The sequence below is a fragment of the Lethenteron reissneri genome, chromosome 72, assembly GCF_015708825.2.
Source record: "Lethenteron reissneri isolate LAM-NWPU_2019-01 chromosome 72, ASM1570882v1, whole genome shotgun sequence".
Classification (NCBI taxonomy): domain Eukaryota; kingdom Metazoa; phylum Chordata; class Hyperoartia; order Petromyzontiformes; family Petromyzontidae; genus Lethenteron; species Lethenteron reissneri.
The window spans coordinates 3,609,564-3,633,270 of NC_083850.1; the positions used below are offsets into that span (position 1 = coordinate 3,609,564).

At 46.8% G+C, this 23,707-nt stretch overlaps 1 protein-coding gene across 4 annotated transcripts; it reads right to left on the bottom strand.

Annotated features, from left to right (window-relative positions):
- Positions 1–227: 227 nt before the first annotated feature.
- On the bottom strand, positions 228–18,730 carry LOC133361277 (zinc finger protein OZF-like). 4 transcript variants are annotated; one of them, XM_061580197.1, is made up of 3 exons: positions 9,239–9,286; positions 8,826–8,892; positions 228–1,759 (listed from the first exon to the last, which is right to left on the bottom strand). In XM_061580197.1, exon 3 carries the CDS (start codon positions 1,729–1,731, stop codon positions 325–327), a length of 1,407 nt encoding a protein of 468 aa, XP_061436181.1. In that variant the 5' UTR covers positions 1,732–1,759; positions 8,826–8,892; positions 9,239–9,286; the 3' UTR covers positions 228–324. The 4 variants fall into 4 exon arrangements, with proteins under 4 accessions (XP_061436181.1, XP_061436183.1, XP_061436184.1 ...); XM_061580199.1 differs by lacking the exons at positions 8,826–8,892; positions 9,239–9,286 and adding an exon at positions 17,577–18,730 and having other exon boundaries at positions 228–1,666; XM_061580200.1 differs by lacking the exons at positions 8,826–8,892; positions 9,239–9,286 and adding an exon at positions 17,493–18,730 and having other exon boundaries at positions 228–1,666.
- Positions 18,731–23,707: the final 4,977 nt, after the last annotated feature.

The window sequence follows — 23,707 nt, forward strand, 5'->3', positions numbered from 1 at the left end:
TAGAAATGTACCCAACACACAGGTCCACAATAACTGGCCGCTCTTACCCTGCAGGTTGAACCTAGGAACCGAGTGTTCAACTTAACATTCTTGTCATTAAAAGCCTGTGACAAAGGTGCGTCTATTGGAGCGACATCGTCTCAAGCTTACACATCTCCCGGGTCTCCATTTGACTGTCTATTGTCTCGGAGGAAGTCAACCCACACCTCCACTTCCACAAACTGCTGGGAGTTGCCTCGCTCTGCCTCAAAGTGAGAATTCTCCTCCTGCTTCACGTTGCCTCCATCGATGTGAAGGTCCGATTTTGGAGTTGAATCTTCATCTTCACATTTTACCTTCACTTCTTTCGCTCTTCACCATCACTTCTTCACATTTCACCTTCACATCTTCACGTTTCACCTCGATACCTTTCAAAGTATCCAAGCTGGGATTTTCTTCCGGTTCTTGTTTCACGAGGGATGGACTCATTGCATCACTTTGACTTTCACAAGCTGATTTCAGACTCCACTCCTTGTGGATATTGTGATGCTTGTGTGTTCTCTGGTGTCTTTGAAGATTTGGTGAAAGTGTAAACGTCTTCCCAAACACACTGCACTTGAAGGGTTTCTCTGCCGTGTGTATTCTCTGGTGTTCTACAAGAGTAGATGACCGTGCAAACGCCTTCTCACACACACCACACTTGAAGGGTTTTTCTCCCGTGTGTTTTCTCTGGTGTATTACAAGAGCAGATGACTTTGCAAACGCCTTCCCACACACACTGCACTTGAAGGGGTTCTCTCCTGTGTGTGTTCTCTGGTGTTCTACAAGAGTAGATGAATGTGCAAACGCCTTCCCACACACACCGCACTTGAAGGGTTTATCTCCCGTGTGGGTTCTCTGGTGTATTACAAGAACAGATGACCGTGAAAACGCATTCCCACACACACTGCACTTGAAGGGTTTCTCTCCCGTGTGTGTTGTCTGGTGTGCTTCACGAGTAGATGACCGTGCAAACGCCTTCTCACACACTCTGCACTTGAAGGGTTTCTCTCCCCCGTGTGTTCTCTGGTGTATAACAAAAGTAGATGACTTTGCAAATGCCTTCCCACACACACTGCACTTGAAGGGTTTATCTGCTGTGTGTGTTCTCTGGTGTATTACAAGAGTAGATGACTGTTGAAACCCCTTCCTACACACACTGCACTTGAAGGGTTTATCTCCCGTGTGGGTTCTCTGGTGTTTTAAAAGAGCAGATGACTGTGCAAACGCCTTCCCACACACACTGCACTTGAAGGGTTTCTCTCCCGTGTGTGTTCTCTGGTGTTCTACAAGAGTAGCTAAAAGTGCAAACGCCTTCCCACACACACCGCACTTGAAGGGTTTCTCTCCCGTGTGTGTTCTCTGGTGTTTTACAAGAGTAGATGAATGTGTAAACGCCTTCCCACACACACTGCACTTGAAGGGTTTTTCTCCTGTGTGTGTTCTCTGGTGTATAACAAGAGTAGATGACTTTGCAAACGCCTTACCACACACACTGCACTTGAAGGGTTTCTCTCCTGTGTGTGTTCTCTGGTGTTTTACAAGCGTAGATGACTGTGCAAACGTTTTCCCACACACACTGCACTTGACGGGTTTCTCTGCTGTGTGAGTTCTCTGGTGCTGTGTCAAATGTTCAGTACGATCTGTGCTGTTGGCACGCAGGTCGCATTGTTGCCTTTTTGCACCGAGCCGCGCCGAGTGCCTTTGCTCCATCAGACCAATTCTGCAGAGGAAGCGACAGCTGCAGACAGAAAAATATATCCACACCATCTACACATCAGTATCAATGCATATATATAGTCACACGTGACTTACATGTCTATACTTATACATATATTCATGATAGTGAAAAAGTGTCCCAAATTCATCACACGGGCTGTTATGGCACACAATGAGAGGGCAAATGGTTATAAACATGCCTGGAAGCCCTAGTATCTTCAAAATGAATGTTAACCCAAAACTCCGAGCATACGATTTCGGCTGTCTGGCTTCAAAATTACTATTTATGAAAGCTAAATTCAGCTGACATAGCAAAGGGTGTTGAAAAAAATACTATTTGTGTTATGCACAAATGCATAAATTAATGTTCAATTGCAACTTAGAGGTGTGAAGCCAGGCATAGATGTCCTTGAATGCTGGTATGAAGTTCCGACTTCAGCTGCACGTGTGCTGTGATAACTTCCTGACTCCAATCTTACAAAGACTTCCAGAGGAAAACAAAAATAAACTACCGTTTTGATATAACCTCCGTGCTCAATAGAATTAATAGACTTTACTGCAAATACAAACTTGACACTGTCACACACTCAGGGGCGGAGCCAGCATTTTAAGGTAGGGAGGGGGGCAAACCCTCCAGCAATGAAAAATGATAGGAGTTAATAATAGGAGTTTTCCCCTTTTTTCTGGCAACAAAACTGAAACCTTACGAGGATTCATTTCTGTGTCGTGTTTTCTCCGGAGACACTTTGTTGGGGGCACGTCTTTATTATATACACGCGCCCTAACTACTAAACATCAACTCCTCGTACAGTTTATCTCGAGTACTTCCACTCGGTATATTATACGCCTCCTACGTAACATGCCTGCCCCGGCTGTGCTCCAGGTCCTCTGGCTATAATATCCTATGGGAGACCCAGGGTCCACTACTGGCCTCACAAGCTAGGGGTCCAGGGTCCTATTCTAGCAGGTCTTCTTGCTTCAACTGGTCGTCTTCAACTGCCAGGACCTCTCCAGAGGTCTGCCTTATATACGTTTCTCAGCCGAGGTGCGGACCTCCGTGAGGGACGCGGGTGACCCCAGAGTCCCTCACCGAGGTCTGCATGTCTGCCGTTGCAGGCCAGTACGTCCGTAGCCCCCCCGGCCATTGGGAGTGTTTGCGAGGGATCGTAGGACCCCTCACAACCCCCAACCGCAAAAACACACTATGATAATGTGTGAGCTGTACGCCTTTTGGCGTCCTCTGGTCGAGCACCAATTGGCGTCCTCTGGTCGAGCACCAATTGGGTCAAGGCTCAAAAAAAGCCGTCCCTTGGTGTGGACCAATCAGTTTCAAGGACAATGCATATATTATCATAGTGTGTTTTGTTTGCATTTGACTGCAAGTATTGTGGTAAATGCAGACATGAATCCTCGTAAAAGACGTTTGGTTGGTTCGATCTTGTTGGTTTTTGTCGTTAGGCTGTTAGTAGGATCCTACTAACAGCCTAACGACAAAGACCAACAAGATCATCACGAGTTCGACGTCCCTAATCGAACCAACCAAACGTCCCTTTTTAAAACCCTCAGCTGCAAGACCTCCCAGATTCTATGGTCTTCCCAAGATCTATAAAGAAGGCTCCCCACTACGACCCATAGTGTACAATCAACTCTCCTACCTACAAACTGGCCCGTTTACTATCAGATACTCTGCTCCCCTTCACTGGCAAGACCTCGACAGCAGTACTTAACTCAACCCAATTGGTCTCTATGGTCAAGGACATGGTACTGTCTCCTGACGATATCCTCGTCAGTTTTGATGTGGTATCTCTGTTTACCAAAGTCCCAGTTCCTGACACCTTAACAATAATCGAAGACTTGGTCCAACATGGACTGAACTCGGATGTACCTGCGCTGGTTAGGCATTGCCTCACCAACACTTACTTTACCTGGAATGGCACCTTCTACAAACAGAATGAGGGTACCCCCATGGGCTCCCCCTTGTCACCAGTGATAGCCAATGTGTTCATGGAAAAGTTTGAATCAGATGCTATCCAGACGTCCACTCTGCGTCCTTCCCTGTGGAAGATATATGTGGATGACACTTTCGTCATTTGGCCACATGGCCTCCCAGCATTGAACCATTTTCTGGACCACATCAATTCCAGACACCCATCCATCAAATTCACCATGGAAGTGGAGAAAGATGGCAAACTACCATTCTTGGATGTTCTGTTTGAGAGGAGATCTGATGGATCCTTGGGACATTGTGTTTACAGGAAGGCCACCCATACAGATTCCTACTTGAAACCTGATTCCCACCACCATCCGGCTCAAAAGAATTCTCTCATCAAAACACTATACCAGAGAGCTCATTGCATCTCTGACCAACACCACCTGGCCAGTGAACTGAAACATGTACATTTGGCCCTCAAGATGAACGGATACTCTGTCCGCACTATCCGCCAAGCTGTTTCTCCCACCATACAGAAACAACCACTTGAAACTCCGATCAAAACTGTCACGTTGCCATACATAGCAGGCGTGACCAAAAAGATCTCCAAAATTCTAAACAAACATAAGATCCAAGTCCGATTCAGTACAGTACATAAAATTCGGGATCTGATCCCATCCGTAAAGGATGTCATTCCGGACTTACAGTACCCCGGTGTTTACAAATTGAGTTGTCCCTGCAGGGACTTGTATATTGGGGAGACGAAACGACATATTTCGGACCGAATTCACGAAAACAAATCAGATTTGAAACATGGCAGAACAAATTCTTCAGCCATTGCCAATCATTGTTACAATGCTGTGGGTGATCATGATATCGTTTTCTCCGATACGAAGGTACTCTGCAAGCCGGCTGGATACCACCAAAAATTTGTCCATGAAGCCATACAGATATACAAACACAGACATAACTTCACCCGAGAAGATGGATTCAAATTGAGCAATCATTGGAAAGATGTGATTAACCATGTTAAACTTAAATCGCCACTCCCCCCGCTCTGCGTCCCTCCTCCACCATCCGTGACGCCGTCTTTAAGTTCCACCTTCACCTTCCTGGCTCCACCCACATCCAAACCCCCCACTCCCCCATCCTACACTTCGTCCTCCCTCCAATGACTATTTAGACGCCGTTTTACTATTTTCACCTTCCTACAACGTTTTACTATTTTCACATTCCTGGCTCCACCCACACTGCAACCCCCCCCCCCCCATCCTGCACCCGTCCCCCTTGGCTCCTCCCCCCTCCTCTTACCCTATATATTAAATGCCCCATTACAAATAACTCCCACTACAGTTATTTTGCTGTGCCTTTTGACACCTGATGAAGGAGGCTTGTGTTGCCTCCGAAGCATCGTGATTTTAATTGATTTATTTTCATTTATTATTATTTTACTTAATCTTTTACCTACGTGACTTTACTGAAAAAACCTAAGAGTATGAATCCTTGCAGTCACGAAAGCTTCAAATCTAGAAATACAGTGATACCTCGGTTCACGAACGCTTCGGTTCACGAACAACTCGGTTCACGAACAGAAAATTTCATAAAAATATGCTCCGGTTAACGAACTCCGCTTCGGTTCACGAACAGGAGCCGCGGCCATTTTTATGCTAATTCCAGGCTGTCACATGGTCGTGACTTCCTGTAGGAAGATCGTGGAGAGAAGCAGAGACACAGAAAGAAGTACTGTGAGTACTCTGAAGACACTTTCAGTGACTTTTTGATTTTTGGTGTGCTTTTTAGCACATACAGTACTGTACTGTACTACTGTACTGTACAATACTGTACTTACTGTATTGTACAGTTCACCCGTTTGAGTGCTTACTGTCTCCCACCCGCCTCCCAACAGCCTTTCACCATGCCAGAAGTCATCTCAAGCAAGGTTAGTGTTCTCTCTCTATACATTACTATACTGTACAGTACTACAGTAATGTGTATTGTCATTTGTTTCATATTTTTGTGCTTCAAAAACCAAAAAAAAAGGTCAGAACGAATTAACCGGATTCACATTGAACCCTATGGGAAAATGTGCCTCGGTTCACGACCAATTCGGTTCACGACCAGAGTCAGTTCACGAATTAAGTTCGTGAACCGAGGTATCACTGTAATGATAGTTGTTAGTAAGGCGTTGTGAGTAAAGAGTTATTAGTAAGGACTTGTCCCTTGCTTTTTATTCGACGCGTGTGATCGGCATCGCGCTCGCTGAAGGTGTTTGCCTTCAGGGAAGCCGTGTACTGTATACGCAACTGCGCACAATTCTGCGAGTCGCTTGTAACTGCTTTGTTGTTACTTATTGCAAATTATGGACTTGGACTGTTGTCCTCTCAAGAGTCCCTGGCACATAATAATATGCCACACGGTGGCGGTCGCAAAATGCTGATTTATCTATATATAAAAAAGGGAAGTTTGCGAATGTCTGTTCGAAATGTTTAGCATACTTCCCGACATGCAACAAACTTGAAATTTGGCATGTGGTTAGCTTCCAGACTGTACACAATGCTAAAAGTATAAAAATAGACTTTTGTATTTTGGGGAGGGGGCGGGGGCGCAAAACAGTAATCCCTTGCCACTTCACGGTTCAAGTTTCGCGGCCTCAGTGCATCGCGGATTTTTCAAAAATATTCATCGAAAATTTTAAATTAAAAAATACCGCCATATCGGCAGCCGTATTCCGGAAAGCAGCGTTGTTTCATCGTGATGCCCGCGAGAAACGGTTTCCCAGGATGCCAGACAATGAGAGAAACTCTCTCAGAGGCTTTGTACATACCCACGGGCACTCAGACAAGGCACGTGATTGGTTCCCGGCGCGAGAGCGACGAATGAGAGCACGAGTGGATGTACAGCATCCCGTGAGCTGATTGGCTGCGCATCATCGCATCCTCTCCCAGCTTCTTCCCTTGTTGTATCTCGCCACTCTCGTTCACGCTGTCAACTGTGTCTCGCGTATCTTAGTGTTGTGTTCGAAATTAACCGGTGAGTGTAGAACACCATAATACGTATCGTATGAGAGAGAGAGAGAATGTATAATATTAAGGTTTTATAATTAAATAGATTTAAGTAAAATATATATATAAAGTATAAATATACATATTTTAAACATTCTGGTACCCACACACACATATACGGAAATTCCTAGGGGGGCCAATCCTACTTCGTGGATTTTCACCTATCACGAGGGGTTCCGGTCCCCATGAACCGCGATAAACGAGGGATCACTGTAATGCATTTATTTTGCACGCAAGTGAGCGGTGACATCACATCTGTCATCACATCTGTGATGTCACACCCGCAATGCGGCAGCGTTACGCAGTGTGCTTGCTGACGTCACCCCCCCCCCCCCCCCAAACACTCCACGTAGGCACTGTTTTAATCCAAGACAAGAATCCAAGTCACGGGCGAAGCCGGGTAGTAAAGCTAGTCTATCTATATATAAAGGGAAATGTGTGGATACGTGTGTCTGTTCGAAATGTTTAGCATACTTCCCAACATGCAACACACTTGAAATTTGGCATGTGGGTAGGTTCCATACTGTACACAATGTAAAAACTATAAAAAATAGACTTGTATTTTGGGAGGGGGGGGGGGGAGAAATGACCATGGAGTGTGTGGCGTCAACCCGCAACACACCTGAGTTAAGCGCTCTGCAACGCTTACCCCTACCATATGGCCCTTCGTGCGCCGTACTTCTAGAGCTGTTAACAGCGTGCCGGGAGATTTTAGGTGGCGCTTCGCTCCTGGCCGATGAAGCCATTGGCTTCTCGGAGTTTCAATACATATCCGTGTGAAGAACAGGTACAACTGCTATCTTAAATATGAAGCATAAATTACATCTGTTTGTTTGTGTGAAGCACCAAAAACTCTCCAACGCTGAGCTCTAGCATCATTAAATTTGCACAACTTATGCTGTCTGGAATGTCTAAGTGAACGTGACTATTTTCAGCTTGCCACGTCATTCCCTTCCCGAGTTGCAAAAATCGACCTTACGTCGAAGTGGGTTAAGATTAAATTTCCTTCAGTGAAAAACATCCGATTTAGTTAAATTGATTTCTTTCAGCTTTTTTCTTTCTTACAAGAATCAAATTTTCAGGGTTTTTCAGTGACATGGTTGACAGGTGGTGGCGTGTCCAGACCCATGCCTGGCTACCTTCATCCGCTCAGTATGAATGCTTCCTCACTCCACCAAGTAATTCATTGAGGATCAACCAACACAGCCGAGGCTGCATGTCTCTCTCTCTGTGGTGAGATGTTAACTACCTGTCCTGGCATATAGGAAGTCGTGGGTTCGATCCCAACCCTGACGCCTGCTGTATATTTGGAGCTTACGTGTCTCTCTCTCTCTCTCCCCGTGGTCGTGTGGATTTCCCTCCGGATCTCCCGGTTGTCCCCACTCCACATGCAGAGAGTGAACACCGCCACGCGTCTAGAGCGAACACCACCACGCATCTAGAGTGAACACCACCACGCGTCCAGAGTGAACACCGCCACGCGTCCAGAGTGAACACCGCCACGCGTCTAGAGTGAACACCGCCACGCGTCTAGAGTGAACACCGCCACGCGTCTAGAGTGAACACCGCCACGCGTCTAAAGTGAACACCGCCACGCGTCTAGAGTGAACACCACCACGTGTCTAGAGTGAACACCACCACGTGTCTAGAGTGAACACCACCACGTGTTTAGAGTGAACACCACCACGTGTCTAGAGTGAACACCACCACGCGTCTAGAGTGAACACCGCCACGCGTCTAGAGTGAACACCGCCACGCGTCTAGAGTGAACACCGCCACGCGTCTATAGTGAACACCGCCACGCGTCTAGAGTGAACACCGCCACGCGTCTAGAGTGAACACCGCCACGCGTCTAGAGTGAACACCGCCACGCGTCTAGAGTGAACACCGCCACGCGTCTAAAGTGAACACCGCCACGCGTCTAGAGTGAACACCACCACGTGTCTAGAGTGAACACCACCACGTGTCTAGAGTGAACACCGCCACGTGTATAGAGTGAACACCACCACGCGTCCAGAGTGAACACCACCACGTGTCTAGAGTGAACACCACCACGCGTCCAGAGTGAACACCACCACGCTGTTGACGAGCCTCACCTTGTTGTTGTCGTGGGCAGGTCGCTTCTGAAAACAAGAGCGGTATAGCAGCTCAAGCGGGCTTGGCCTGGTAAAAATAAAAACTGTGTTAATATTTAAAATAAAACAAAGTTACAAAGTGGCGAGCCAGGTCAAGACAAATTCAACTTAAGCGAGATAATTGAAGCAAACGCGATCAGGCGAGGGCAGGAGGCAAGGCCCCAAGTTGATAAGTTCCAACCTGGACATCGCTTCCATGCTCGCTGCTACTCAATTAACATCCCTACGAGAGATAGAGTGAGGCTCTACCTCAATAAACAACAACAACCACCACAACAACCACCACCACATCCACAACCACCACCACATCCACAACCACCACCACATCCACAACAACCACAACAACCACCACAACAGCGATGAGGATTTCTCACCTCGGATTTCAGTTCACGGGCGGAGCGGCAACTTCCTGGTCCCTCGCGACGTCACGCGGCAGCAGGCGACATGACGTCACTTGCGGGGTACGATGACACTCCCCTCCCACAATGAGCGGCTCTCAACTCGCGACGGCTTTCACGACACATTATGTTAATGAGCCGCCAGTTACCGGGCGTGGCTTTGCCCAAATAAGGATTTGCACTGGGAAAGATATCGGCAGCGGCCGAGCGGTGACGTCACGCTCAAGAGCGCGGTGGTCAAGGGTGGGTGACATGACGTCACTAGCGAGGAACACCTCCCCCTGGCGTTTGACGCCGATGAGGTCACGCTGAGCGGTGACGTCAGAGAGCGGGGTCAGAGTTTAAGTTTGTTGACATAAAGGGAGCGAGAGTTTCGACTCAGCCTCAAACGAGTACCCGGTTTGGTGTGTAAACATCGCCACTAGGGAGACAAAGGCGGCCGGGCGTGGTGCTGGCCACCCACCCCCTCGTGTGCCGTGACGACCTCCATCGGTGCTGCTCGCTATGAGCAGCACTTTGTACATGTCGTTGCTTGGCTCTCCAGCACACCGCTGGCGAAATTTCACGATGACATTTTCACGTCCATAAAAATAAAATCGCCATACTAACCTAGGCCGTTTTTTGAAAAAATGTATCCAATTTTCCTAGCTTTATTTTTCAACGAAAAGTGCATTCCTTGGTTGTGTTTAGCCCGAGTAATATTACGTTAAAAAGTGGGGAATTTCATGCATGACATTTTGAAGTAAAAAATCAAATCGGCATACTTAACCTATGCCGTTCTTGGCCAAAATTGGCCAAACTTTCACAGCTTTATTTGTCGACAAAAGTTAATTGCTCCATTGTATTTAGACTTAGTATGCTATGTATTAGATTAAAAGTGGAAAATTTCACGATGAAATGTTCACGTCCCAAACAGGAAATCGGCATTATTACTTATGCCAGTTTTAACCAAAATAATCCAAATTTTCAAAGCTTTATTTTTAAACAAAAAGTTCATTCATCAATTGTATTTACCCTTAGTATGCCATGTATTAGATTAAAAGTGGTACATTTTATGATGAAATGTTCACGTCCAAATATAGAAAATCGGCAAACTAACTTATGCCGTTTTTGGCCAATAATGGCCAAATTTTTACAGCGTCAGTTTTCAACAAAAGTGCAATCCTCCAGTGTGCTTAGCCTTAGTATCCTATATATTACGTAAAAAAGTGGGAAATTTCACCATGAATTTTTTAGTAAAAAGGCTGTGACATGGCTGTCTTTGCCTTACAAAACAGATGGGCAAAGTGTGCATGACCGAAAACTTTTTTTCCAAGCAAGATACATCAACAATGAGGCCATTTGCTGAATTCTTGGCTTCCCCATCCATGGCTGTCCCTCCACAGTCGTCCATTTGGCACTTCACCTCCAAAATGGTCAACGCATCTACGTCACCAAAAGAAATGCCAAACAACAGGCCCTGGCTCCACAAGATACCACCCTGATGGCGTTCTTGGTTTTGTGCCCAAGTGACCCATTTGCTGCCAACCTGCTCTACCATTAAGTTCCCTCCTACTATACATGGACTGCAAAAAAAATGGAAGCGAAGTGCTGCCGACGGTGAATCGGATGCCTTAGGACGAGTCTGCACAGTTCATCCCAACAATCAGCAGTGCTACTTTCTCCCAATGCTTCTCCATGTTGCCAAAGGGCACAAATCTTTCCAAGACCTATAAAAAGTGGAACGAGTTGTCTGTCAAACCTACAGAGAAGCATTGCAATCTTCGTACAATTCTTGTGCATGATCACCTTATTCATAAAGCTATGACAGAAGCTTCTGTTGGTCAGTCCCCTTTCCAACTGACATTGCTCTTCTGCATGAATCTTCAAGTTTGCAGCCCATCTAACCCCATGGGACTCTGGCAAAAATACAAAGAGGGCATGAGTGAGGACATCCTCCACGGAGCTCAATAACAAAATACAAACCTGGACGTCAACTTTTCTGATGTTATCTTCAAACAGGCCCTCATCCTCCTTCACGACAAACTGCACTCCATTGCTGGAAAATACTTCACGTCTATGGGACTACCAACACCCTACAGGGACAACCTGCATGCCCTTGCTCAAGAGATCCTAGTGAAATATGCTATTATGCTTGACAGAATCTTACATTTCTTTGGGAAAATTAACCAAAGCTGATGGATGCACAAATAGAAGCCTACACGGAAATCTTGGAAGACATTGAGACTACAAATCGAGTCATTTTTATCCTTGATGCACCTGCCAGTACTGGGAAGACCTTTGTTTAGAAACTGCTCCTCGCTAAGGCTCGCCAGAGAGAGATAATTGCTCTATCTGTGGCATCATCGGGGATTGCTGTGTAAGTCGATGTGTGTGTGAGTCGATGTGTGTATTTGAGTCCATATGTGTGTGTGTTTAGGTCCATGTGTGTGTGTGTGTGTAAGTCGGAGTATCTGTGTCTTTTTGCCCAGGCAATGCCAGATGTTTGTGTGTGTACGTCGATGTGTGTGTAAGTCCAAGTGTGCATATTAGTCCATGTGTGTGTGTTAGTCCATGTGTGTGCATGGCTTCATGTAAGTCACTGTGTGTGTCTATGTGTGTCAGTTGATGTATGTACGTCGATGTGTATGTGTGTTAGTCCATGTGTGTGTTAGTCCATAGGTGCTCGCTAACAGCACTTGCCCCTACAGTCTGTTAAGGCTATATGGGGGATCTTTGATCTTTGTTAGTTCATATTTGTGTAAGTCAATGTGTTTGTGAGTCGATATGTGGGTATAACACCATGTGTGTGTATCTAAAGTCCATGTCTGTGCGAGTCCGTATGTGTGGAGGCCAATGTGTGCGAGTCTCTGTGTGGAGGAGTAATATAGGGATGTGACCTCATGCTCGTTGTTCAGTGCGATGACGTCATGCACGCTGGGCGAGGTGATGACGCCACGTCTCCTCTCGGTACTTAAGGGGGACCACGTAACGAACGCGGGGTTACTGTAGGAGCCTGGGAAAGAGAGCGGTTGAAGAGCCAGCCAGGGGTAGAGCTCAGGGAGTCTGGAGACAAGCCGGCCGTAGTGATAGAAGGTGCTGCTCTTTCTCGGTCGGTCGGTGTTGGCTGAACCCCCGATCTGACTCGAGGGAGAGAGCCTTGGCGCTAGCCGAGCTAGGAACAGACAAAGTGAAGGTTCGTGTGAAGAAACCTAGTGAAGGACACTTACCCCTGGGGAAGTTATCCAAAAACCCTTAATAAATAACTGGCGCAAGCCCTTAACTGAAGACCTGCCTCCGTGTCGTCATTTGCACTTCAACATATGTGTAATGCGAGCATAAACGGGGCTGGTTGCTGGCCTCCGCGCCAATCACACGGAGCGTGTGGGAGGAGCCACTGCTCACCTCGGCTCCAATGGGAGACGAGGTCAGTACGGGAAGGAGGAGTCAGGGTCACGTGATGGGAAGGATATAGGGAGAGAGCCGGAAGAGATCGGGAAGTTGAAACGGAGCGAGAATAGGGGAAGCCACGCTGGGCAGTGCGGGAGATGGTGCCATCTGCCACGTGGTGGAGCAGCGCCATCTGCCACGTGGTCGAAGACCTACGCACACCGTCGGCCAGCGGTGTGCGTGGGGTAGACAGGGCTAGCAGAGTGTGAGGGGCTAGCAGAGTGTGCGGGGCACACGTGGCTAGTGAGTGACTAGCAGAGTGTGCGGGGAACACGGAGCGAGCGGTGTGGCTGGCGGCGTGTGCGGGGCACACGGAGAGAGCGGAGCGGCCACCAGCGAGTGCGGGCCACACGGAGCGTCGCGGGGCGCGCGGCGGAGGCGGTGTGGGTCCGGGCGAGGACCAGCGGGGTGCGATACGAAGAACCTAAATAAACGACAACAGAGATCAAGAAAGCCTGACAGAGTCGTTTATTACATACTAGCTGTACTACCCGGCTTCGCCCGGGACTTGGATCCACCACGCCCGGCCGCCTTTGTCTCCCCAGTGGCGATGTTAATACGCCACACCAGTTACTCGTTTTGAGGCAGAGTCCCTCCCTCACCACTCTGCCTCCCTCACCACTCTCCCTCCCTCACCACTTTCCCTCCCTCACCATTCTCCCTCCCTCACCACTCACGCCCGGCCGCCTTTGTCTCCCCAGTGGCGATGTTAATACGCCACACCAGTTAATCGTTTGAGGCTGAGTCGACCTAGGGGAGGTTCAAATAATCGTCACCGGTGGTGGCCGTGAGCGGGAATCGAACTCGGTTCGCCGGCTTTGTAGCGCAGCGTAGCGTTAACCACTACACCCACCGCTCCTCACACACCACACACGCACAGACACACACACAGACACACGCAGACACACACAGACAGACACACACACACACAGACAGCACGCTAACCACTACACTACCGCTCCCCACACACCACACACGCACACACACAGACACACACACAGACACACACACACAGACACACACACACAGACAGCACGCTAACCACTACACTACCGTTCCCCCTACACAACACACGCGCGCGCGTCCATAGGTACACATACACGCGCTTGCTGCAGACACACACGACTGTGAGGGTGCGTACGGCAGTAAACGACTGAAAGAATAAAGCGTAAATGCTGCGCGAGGAACGCCTTAGAGCTGCAACACATTTGTGTAATGCGAGCGTAAACACACAAACACATACAAAGACATACACACACATACATGCACACACATACACACAAACACATACACACACATACACACACATACATACACAGAGACATACACATACACACAAACATACATACACACAAACACATACACAATACACACACACATACATGCAGACACACAGACAGACACATAACACACATACATACACACACATACATACACAGAAAAACATACACACACATAGATACAAACACACATACATACACACAAACACATACACACACGTACATACACACATACATACAGACAAGCAGACATACACATAAACACATAAAAAAACCGACATACATACACACACATAAACACACAAACACACACACATACATACACACATACATAGAGACACACAGACATACACATAAACACATACACACATAGACATGACCCGGCTTCGCCCGGGACTTGGATCCACCACGCCCGGCCGCCTTTGTCTCCCCAGTGCCGATGTGAAAACGCCACACCAGTTACTCGTTTTGAGGCTGAGTCCCTCCCTCGCCACTCTCCCTCCCTCGCCACTCTCCCTCCCTCACGACTCTGTAGAGGACGTGAAACTTTTATGAATTTACCTTAGATTCGCGTGGTGGGTGTCGAGGCCTAGCACCGTGCAGAGCCTCCCGCCTCGCCTGAATTTCCCACCCGGCTGACGCTGGGTACGGGTGCCGGTCCCCCCCCCCCCCTAGCGCTCGAACAATACTGAGTAATGGCTATTATTTAATTAATTACGGAGCCTATGAAAGTGGCGAAGGCGTGGCTAGCCGTTGGCAGGGGCAACCGCCGTCCAATGAAACTGCAGCCCTTGGCGAAGGCGTCGCTAGCCGTTGCCAGGTCCAATGAAAGCGGCGAAGGCGTCGCTAGCCGTTGGCAGGGGCAACCGGCGTCCAATGAAAGTGCGTATGGTCCGGAGACACACAGACACACAGACAGACAGACAGATTCACGATTTTATATATTACATATGTATGCGAGTCCATGTGTGTGCGTGGGTCCATGTTGTGTGTACGTCCATGTGTGTGTCTCTTAGTCGATGTGTGTAAATCCATGTGTGCTTAGGTCCATGTGTGTGTGAGAGTCTACGTGTTTGAGTCGCTGTATGTGTGTATGTCGATTTGCGTGTGTAACTCAATGTGTATCTGAAGCGAATGTCTGTGCATGTGTCTAAGCCCATGTGTGTGTGTGTCTTTTTCGCCCAGGCAACGCCGGGTACTTCCCGCTCATACTCTTATATCAGCGCACTTCATCTATCTGTGATGAACGCTGCACTTTCCATCGTTTTCATGCAGGGGGCGCTGCAAACCTACGCGCCCCCTGCATGAATGACGGAGGCGCAGGGACAGACGTTAGCTCACGTTGGAATCGATCTGGAGACGGCGGTTTTCTGGCACGGTCAGCTCTATGTCGCCTCATCTCCACCCTGCAATCCCAACCAGGTGAAAGTCCGCATCGAACCGAACCCCGGTAAGGCCATCTACTTAACGACTAGAGAAAATTCACGCGAACTGAACCCCGGTAAGGCCATCTACTTAACGACTAGAGAAAATTCACGCAAAATGTTTTCAATGAAGGCTTCCAGATGTAAAATTATATAAGCTTTAATGAAGAAATAAAATTATCTAATTCAAAACGGAGCATCGGGAGTTTGCGTGGATGCGTCGTTCGTGCGCAATTTTTTTCGTGACTTTCCTGGCCCAAGGCCGTAAATGGTTGTGAGGGGGCTGTAGGCGGTCAGGCTTGCTTCAACCCATGGTTGTGAACATCCAGACGTTAATCGGCAAGGACCATTTTTTGTCCTAGTTCGCCAACATATAAGACGTCATGCAAATTTCGAATGAGTGTTGTGTGGAGAATGTATCTACTAGATGCGCTCTGCCTTGTAACCTAATACAAATCTGTACCAAAAATGCATTTCAAATGTGCTCTTAAAATTACCTCCTAGCTATGAAGCAGACCAGCAGACACGACATCTTTCATTTATCGATCTCTCCACGAAACAAAGGAATGTTTTACACAAACTATAACTAGCACAGTCTTCTGGGAGTGCATCATTGATTCAATGCAAGCCACCTGTGGAGCCTTATTGGTGCACAGCGTCTCAAGAGCAGCCGGGCTTGCTTCAACCGATAGTTACGAACATCTAGACGTTAATCAGCAAGGGGCATTTCTCGTCCTAGTTAGACAAAATCTACGTCAACACGTAAGACACAATTATAATTCGTGTTGTAGAGAATGTTCCTCTACGTGTAACTTTTGAGTGGCATTTTCTTCTAGATTTGAAGCTTCCGTGACTGCAAGGATTCATAATCTTAGGTTTTTTCGGTAAAGTCACGTAGGTGTGTGCTCCCTATTTCAAAGACAATGAGTTGCTCCAGAGGCAGACGCTTCCTAAAAACACAAAAATACCCTTTGACTTGTATCAGAAGAACGGGTCTCACCCGAGTTATCATTACAGGTTATTCCAAAACACTCTTTGTCCTAACATCACTTATTCAATATTTGACCCTTATAGACAAAATGTTACATGTACGCAATCAATCATTCAAGTATTCATTCTAAATTATGGAGTCATTTTAACAAAATTGAATTACTGCACTGAAATATACTGCAACAGGTTACATCGTATTAACAAGAAGCTATTTAAAAAAACAATATGCACCGTCTGCTTAACAGTTTATGTACAACATACTATTGCGCCATTCAAAACGAGTAGGCCATTGCATGCTGGCGTCTGGGTCAAAATTGAGCAAATTCCAAACAGGATCTTGTCCACATGCAGGCCGGTGCAGGGCCACCACCTTATGCCACACAGGGGCAGCTGCTACCTGGGGATGCTCTTCGAGTGTTTGAGACGATACGGTACAAAACTCTGAATTGCCGGGCGATTAAGCACCATATAAATGGAATTATTAGAACATAGTGAATGCTTGGGAGTGTATTGGTTCTCGCTCCTGGTTAGAGATCTACCCAACCCACATGTCCACAAACACTGGCCGCTCTTACCCTGCAAGTTGAACCTAGGAATTGAGGGTTCAACTTCTTTCTGGTCATTAAATGTCTGTGACAAAGGTGCATCTATTGGAGAACAATCGTCTCAAGCTTACACATCTACCGGGTCTCCATTTGACTTTGTATTGTCTCAGAGGAAGTCCACCCACACCTCCACTTCCACAAACTGCTGGGAGTTGCCTCGCTCTGCCTCACAGTGAGAATTCTCCTCCTGCTTCACGTTGCCTCCATCAATGTGAAGGTCCGATTTTGGAGTTGAATCTTCATCTTCACATTTTACCTTCACTTCTTCACTCTTCACCATCACTTCTTCACATTTCACCTCCTCATATTTCACCTCCTCATATTCACCTCGATACCTTTAAAAGTGTCCAAGCTGGGATTTTCTTCCGGTTCTTGTTTCATGAGGGATGGGCTAATTGCGGCACTTTGACTTTCACAAGCTGATTTCAGACTCCACTCCTTGTGGATATTCTGATGCTTGTGTGTTCTCTGGTGTTTTTGAAGAATTTGTTTACGTGCAAACGCCGTCCCGCACAGAGTGCACCTGAAGGGTTTCTCTCCTGTGTGTGTTCTCTGGTGTACATGAAGAATTGATGAACGTGCAAACGCCTTCCCGCACAGAATGCACCTGAAGGGTTTCTCTCCCGTGTGTGTTCTCTGGTGTACTACAAAAGCAGATGAATGTTTAAACGCCTTCCCACACACACTGCACCTGAAGGGTTTCTCTCCCGTGTGTGTTCTCTGGTGTTCTACAAGAGTAATTGAATGTGCAAACGCCTTCCCACACACACTGCACTTGAAGGGTTTCTCTCCCGTGTGTGTTCTCTGGTGTTGTACAAGATTAGATGAAACTGAAAACGTCTTCCCACATACACTGCACCTGAAGGGTTTCTCTCCCGTGTGTGTCCTCTGGTGTCTTTGAAGATGTGGTGACTGTGCAAACCCCTTCCCACACACACTGCACTTGAAGGGGTTCTCTCCCGTGTGTGTTCTCTGGTGTTCTACAAGAACAGATGACTGTGCAAACGCCTTCCCACACACACTGCACTTGAAGGGTTTCTCTCCCGTGTGTGTTCTCTGGTGTTTTTTAAGAGTCGATGAACATGCAAACGCCTTCCCACACACACTGCACTTGAAGGGTTTCTCTCCCGTGTGTGTTCTCTGGTGTTCTACAAGAACAGATGACTGTGCAAACGCCTTCCCACACACACTGCACTTGAAGGGTTTCTCTCCCGTGTGTGTTCTCTGGTGTTTTTTAAGAGTTGATGAACGTGCAAATGCCTTTCCACACACACTGCACTTGAAGGGTTTCTCTCCCGTGTGTGTTCTCTGGTGTTCTACAAGAGCAGATGACTGTACAAACGCCTTCTCACACACACTGCACTTGAAGGGTTTCTCTCCCGTGTGTGTTCTCTGGTGTTCTACAAGAGTATATGAACGTGCAAACGCCTTTCCACACACACTGCACTTGAAGGGTTTCTCTCCTGTGTGAGTTCTCTGGTGCTGTGTAAAATGTTCAGGACGATCCGTGCTGTATGCACACCGGTCACATTGTTGCCTTTTTGCACCGAGTCGCGCCGAGTATCTTTGCTCCATCAGACCAATTTTGCAGAGGAAGCGACAGCTGCAGACAGAAAAAAAGAATATCCACACCATCTACACATCAGTATCGAGGCATAGAGGAATGCATATATATATAGTCACACGTGACTTACACATCTATAGTTATTCATATTTTATGATATAGGCAAAAACGTGTCCCAAATTCATCACGCGAGCTGTTATGGCACACAATGAGAGGGCAAATGGTCATAAACATGCCTGGAAGCGCTCGTATCTTCAAAATGAATGTTAACCCAAAACTCCGAGCACACAATTTAGGCTGTCTGGCTTCAAAAGGAATATTTATGAAAGCTAAATTCAGCTGACATAGCAAAGGGTGTTGAAAAAAATTACTATTTGTGTTATGCAGATATGCATAAATTAATGTTCAATCACAACTTAGAGGTGTGAAGCCAGACACAGATGTCCTTGAATGGAGGGATGAACAGTTCCGACGTCAGCTGCACGTGTGCTGTGATAACTTCCTGACTCCATTCTTATAAAGACTTCCAGAGGAAAACTAAAATAAACTACTGTTTTGATATAACCTCCCTGCTCAATAGCATTAATAGACTTTACTGCAAATACAAACTTGACACTGTCACACACTCAGAGGCGGAGCCAGGATTTCAGGTAGGGGTCGCAACCCCTCCAGCAATGAAAAATGATAGGAGTTGTTAGTAAGGACTTGTCCCTTGCTTTTTATTCGACGCGTGTGATCGGCATTGCGCTCGCTGAAGGTGATGCCTTCAGGGAAGTCGTGTACTGTATACGCCACTTCGCACAATTCTGCGAGTGGTTTGTAACTGCTTTGCCGTTACTTATGTTGTCCTCTCATAGAGTCCCTGAAATGTAATAATTTCCCACACGATGGCACTGGGGGTCGCAAAATGCCGATTTATCTATATATATAAAAGGGAAACGTGTGGATACGTGTCTGTTCGAAATGTTTAGCATACTTCCCAACATGCCACACACTTGAAATTTTGCATGTGGGTAGGTTCCAAACTGTACACAATGCAAAAAGTATAAAAATAGACTTTTGTATTTTAGGGGGGGGGGGGGGGGAATGACCATGAAGTGTGTGGCGTCAACCCGCATCACACCTGAGTTAAGCGGTCTGCAATGCTGTCTGGAATTTCTAAGTGAACGCGACTTTTCAGCTCGCCACGTCATTCCCTTCCCAAGTGGCCAAAATCGACCTTGCGTAGAAGTGGATTAAGGTTGAATTTCCTTCAGTGAAAACATCCGATTTAGGTAACTTGATTTGTTTCAGCTTTTTTCTTTCTTGCAAGCATCAATTTTTTTCTGGGTGTTTCAGTGAAATATGAGGGAATATGAAATTTATCCAAGACAAGAATCCAAGTCCCGGGCGAAGCCGGGTAGTGAAGCTATTTAATAATAAACCCCAATGATCCCATCGAAATTAAGGATTTCTATCGGATCGTGGGGGGGGGGGGGGGGGCACGTGCCACCCCACCCCCACTGGCTCCACCACTGTCACACACTGGCATGGTTCACAGGTGGTGGTGTGTCCAGACTCACGCCTGGCCACCTTCACCTGCTCAGTATTAATGCTTCCTCACTCCACCAAGTAATTCATTAAGGATCAATCAACACAGCCGAGGCTGCGTGTCTCTCCCTCTCTCCCCGTGGTTGCATTGATTTCCTTCCCAATCGCCGGGTTTCCCCTCCACATGTAGAAAGTGAACACCACCACGCGTCCAGAGTGAACACCGCCACGCGTCTAGAGTGACCACCGCCACGCGTCTAGAGTGACCACCGCCACGCGTCAAGAGTGACCACCGTCACGCGTCTAGAGTGAACACCGCCACGCTTCTGAATACAAGAGCGGTACAGCAGCTCAAGCGGGCGTGGCCTGGTAAAAAATGAAAAAAAACTGTGAATATTGAAAATAAAACAAAGTTACAAAGTAGCGAGCCAGGTGAAGAGAAATTAAAACTTAAGCAAGATACTCTGGTTCTTTCAATAAAGTGATGTAGAAAAAAAAATTTAATAGCATATGATGTTTCGATTGCAACACAAGCAATCATCATCAGGTACAAATGAAAGAGAAAACAAACCTAGGAAACTTAGAAATGTAATGCAATACAACACAGAGTCGGCTAACATAACAGTCAACACCCCACATGGTTGATTATTGATTATGTTTTTCCAAAGATTGCTCAATTTGAGAGAGAGACAAAACACAGACACGGAGACACATAGAGAGAGATGACACAGAGACACACACATAGACACACAGAGAGAGATGACACAGAGACACACACATAGACACACAGAGAGAGATGACACAGAGACACACAGAGAGAGACACACACAGAGAGAGACACACACACATAGACACAGAGAGAGATGACAGAGACGCACAGAGACACACAGAGAAACAACGCCTCTGTGTATTGTATTACATTGCTATGTTTTTTCTTTTTTACCTTTTCTTGTTTCATAGTGTGTAATGGCAGAGATTAGGGATTCATAAAGTACAACGCAATCATATAAACAGAAACCTATGCATTGTTATATGAAGACAAGTCCAGATTTTGTGGCCGAGGTTTAGCAAATTGTTTGTATTAACATAGCATCGCAATTATTAGTAAAAAAACATATTTTTATAGCAATATATTGGGGGGGACATTTTGAGCAAATTTAATTATTATAACATATTATAATTATTATAACATATCATTATTATAACATATTATAATTATTATAACATATTATAATTATTACAACATATTATAATTATTACAACATATTATAATTAGGGCCTTGTGTCAATGAGAGATTTGGAGGCTTGGTGACTGCACTTAATCAAACAAACTTCGTAACATTTGAAATGTAATGCAATACAACACAGAGAGTCGGTCAACACACAATGAACGCATAGACTGGCTGATTGCGTTCTTCCACAGATTGCTAAACTAAGCGAGAGAATTGAAGCAAACGCGATCAGCCGAGGGCAGGAGGCAAGGCCCCGCGTTGTAAAGTTCCACCCTGGACATCGCTTCCATGCTCGCTGCTACTCAATTGACATCCCAACGAGAGAGAGAGCGAGGCTCTACCTCGGTAAACAACAACAACCACAACAACAACCACCACCACCACCACAACAACCACACCACAACCACCACCACACCACAACCACCACCGCAACCGCCACCACCGCAACCACCACCGCAACCACCACCACCACCACCGCAACCACCACCACCACCACCGCCGCAACCACCACCACAACCACCACCACAACCACCACAACAACCACCACCACAACCACCACCGCAACCACCACCGCAACCACCACCACCGCAACCACCACCACCGTAACCACCACCACCACCGCAACAACCACCACAATCACCGCAACCACCACCACCGCAACAACCACCACAATCACCGCAACCACCACCGCAACCACAACCACCGCAACAACCACAACAACCACCACCACAACAGCAACCACAACAACCACCACCACAACAACAACCACCACAACCACAACAGCGATGAGGATTTCTCACCTCGGATTTCAGTTCACGGGCGGAGCGGCAACTTCCTGGTCCCTCGCGACGTCACGCGGCAGCAGGTGACATGACGTCACTTGCGGGTACGATGACACTCCCCTCCCACAATGAGCGGCTCTCAGCTCGCGACGGCTTTCACGACACATTATGTTAATGAGCCACCACGTACCGGGCGTGGCTTTGCCCAAATAAGGATTGGCACTGGGACAGATATCGACAGCGGCCGAGCAGAGATGACGTCACGCTCAAGAGCGCGGTGGTCGGGGGTGGGTGACATGACGTCACTAGCGAGGAACACCTCCCCCTGGCGTTTGACGACGATGAGGTCACGCTGCGCGGTGACGTCAGAGAGCGGGGTCAGAGTTCAAGTTTGTTGACATAAAGGGAGCGAGTTTCGACTCAGCCTCAAACGAGTACCCGGTTTGGTGTGTCAACATCGCCACTAGGGAGACAAAGGCGGCCGGGCGTGGTGCTGGCCACCCACCCCCTCGTGTGCCGTGACGACCTCCATCGGTGCTACTCGCTATGAGCAGCACTTTGTACATGTCGTTGCTTGACTCTCCAGCACACCGCTGGCGAAATTTCAATGACATTTTCACGTCCATAAAAATAAAATCGCCATACTAACCTATGCCGTATTTTGGAAAAATTGGTCCAATTTTCCTAGTCTTCTTGGTTCTTTCGGTAAAGTCACGTAGAATGGAAATAATAAAATAATAAAAATAAATTATTCTCACGACGTTTCGGCCACAACGCAAGCAGCCGTCAGGTGAAGAACAGGTCTGTCAGAAAGATTATTTCTTTCTACGTGACTTTACCGAAAGAACCAAGAAGATGAATCCCTGCAGTTACGAAAGCTTTAAATCGAAATCCAATTTTCCTAGCTTTATTTTTCAACTAAAAGTGCATTTCTTGGTTGTGTTTAGCCTGAGTAGCCTATATATTACGGTAAAAAGTGTGGAATTTCATGCATGCAATTTAGAAGTAAAAAGAAAAAGTGAATTCCTCCATTTTGTTAAGCATTAGTATGCTCTATATTACATTAAAAGTGGGAAAGTCATTATGCCCGTGCATTATGCAGGATTAGCAGCATCAAAGGCAGGGGATAGGGGTAGCATTAATAAAGGGAAGGAATGTAATAATATGTAGCTGCAGTATGTAGTTTTTACGTGGTTGTTTAGTATCGTTTATCCACGGCATGCTTCTGGATTAGGGACTGGTACGCTTAGAAACGATTAACAACGTGGACCTTTCCCCTTAAGGAACATGATAATGGGGGAGACAACCAAGATGCTGCCGATTAAGGGCAGACTTGTGTAACGGAGATCTTCCACCTGAAACTCTCTTAACACGTCTTTGCTATGAACATTGTAAAATAAATAAGGGACAAACATTTGTTAAAAATACGTTTTTATTCATTTGCAATCATTTTTACGTCTAGTGTTTACATGTTTTTAAGTGCAGGTATTCTGGACCTGAATGTTGCGAAACGATTCATAACGAGGACCTTTCCCCACCAGAGCGCAATCAGCTAATGAAAAGAACTCGGGCCGGCGGGAACACGTGCTTCCATGGGCAGTGGGGGACA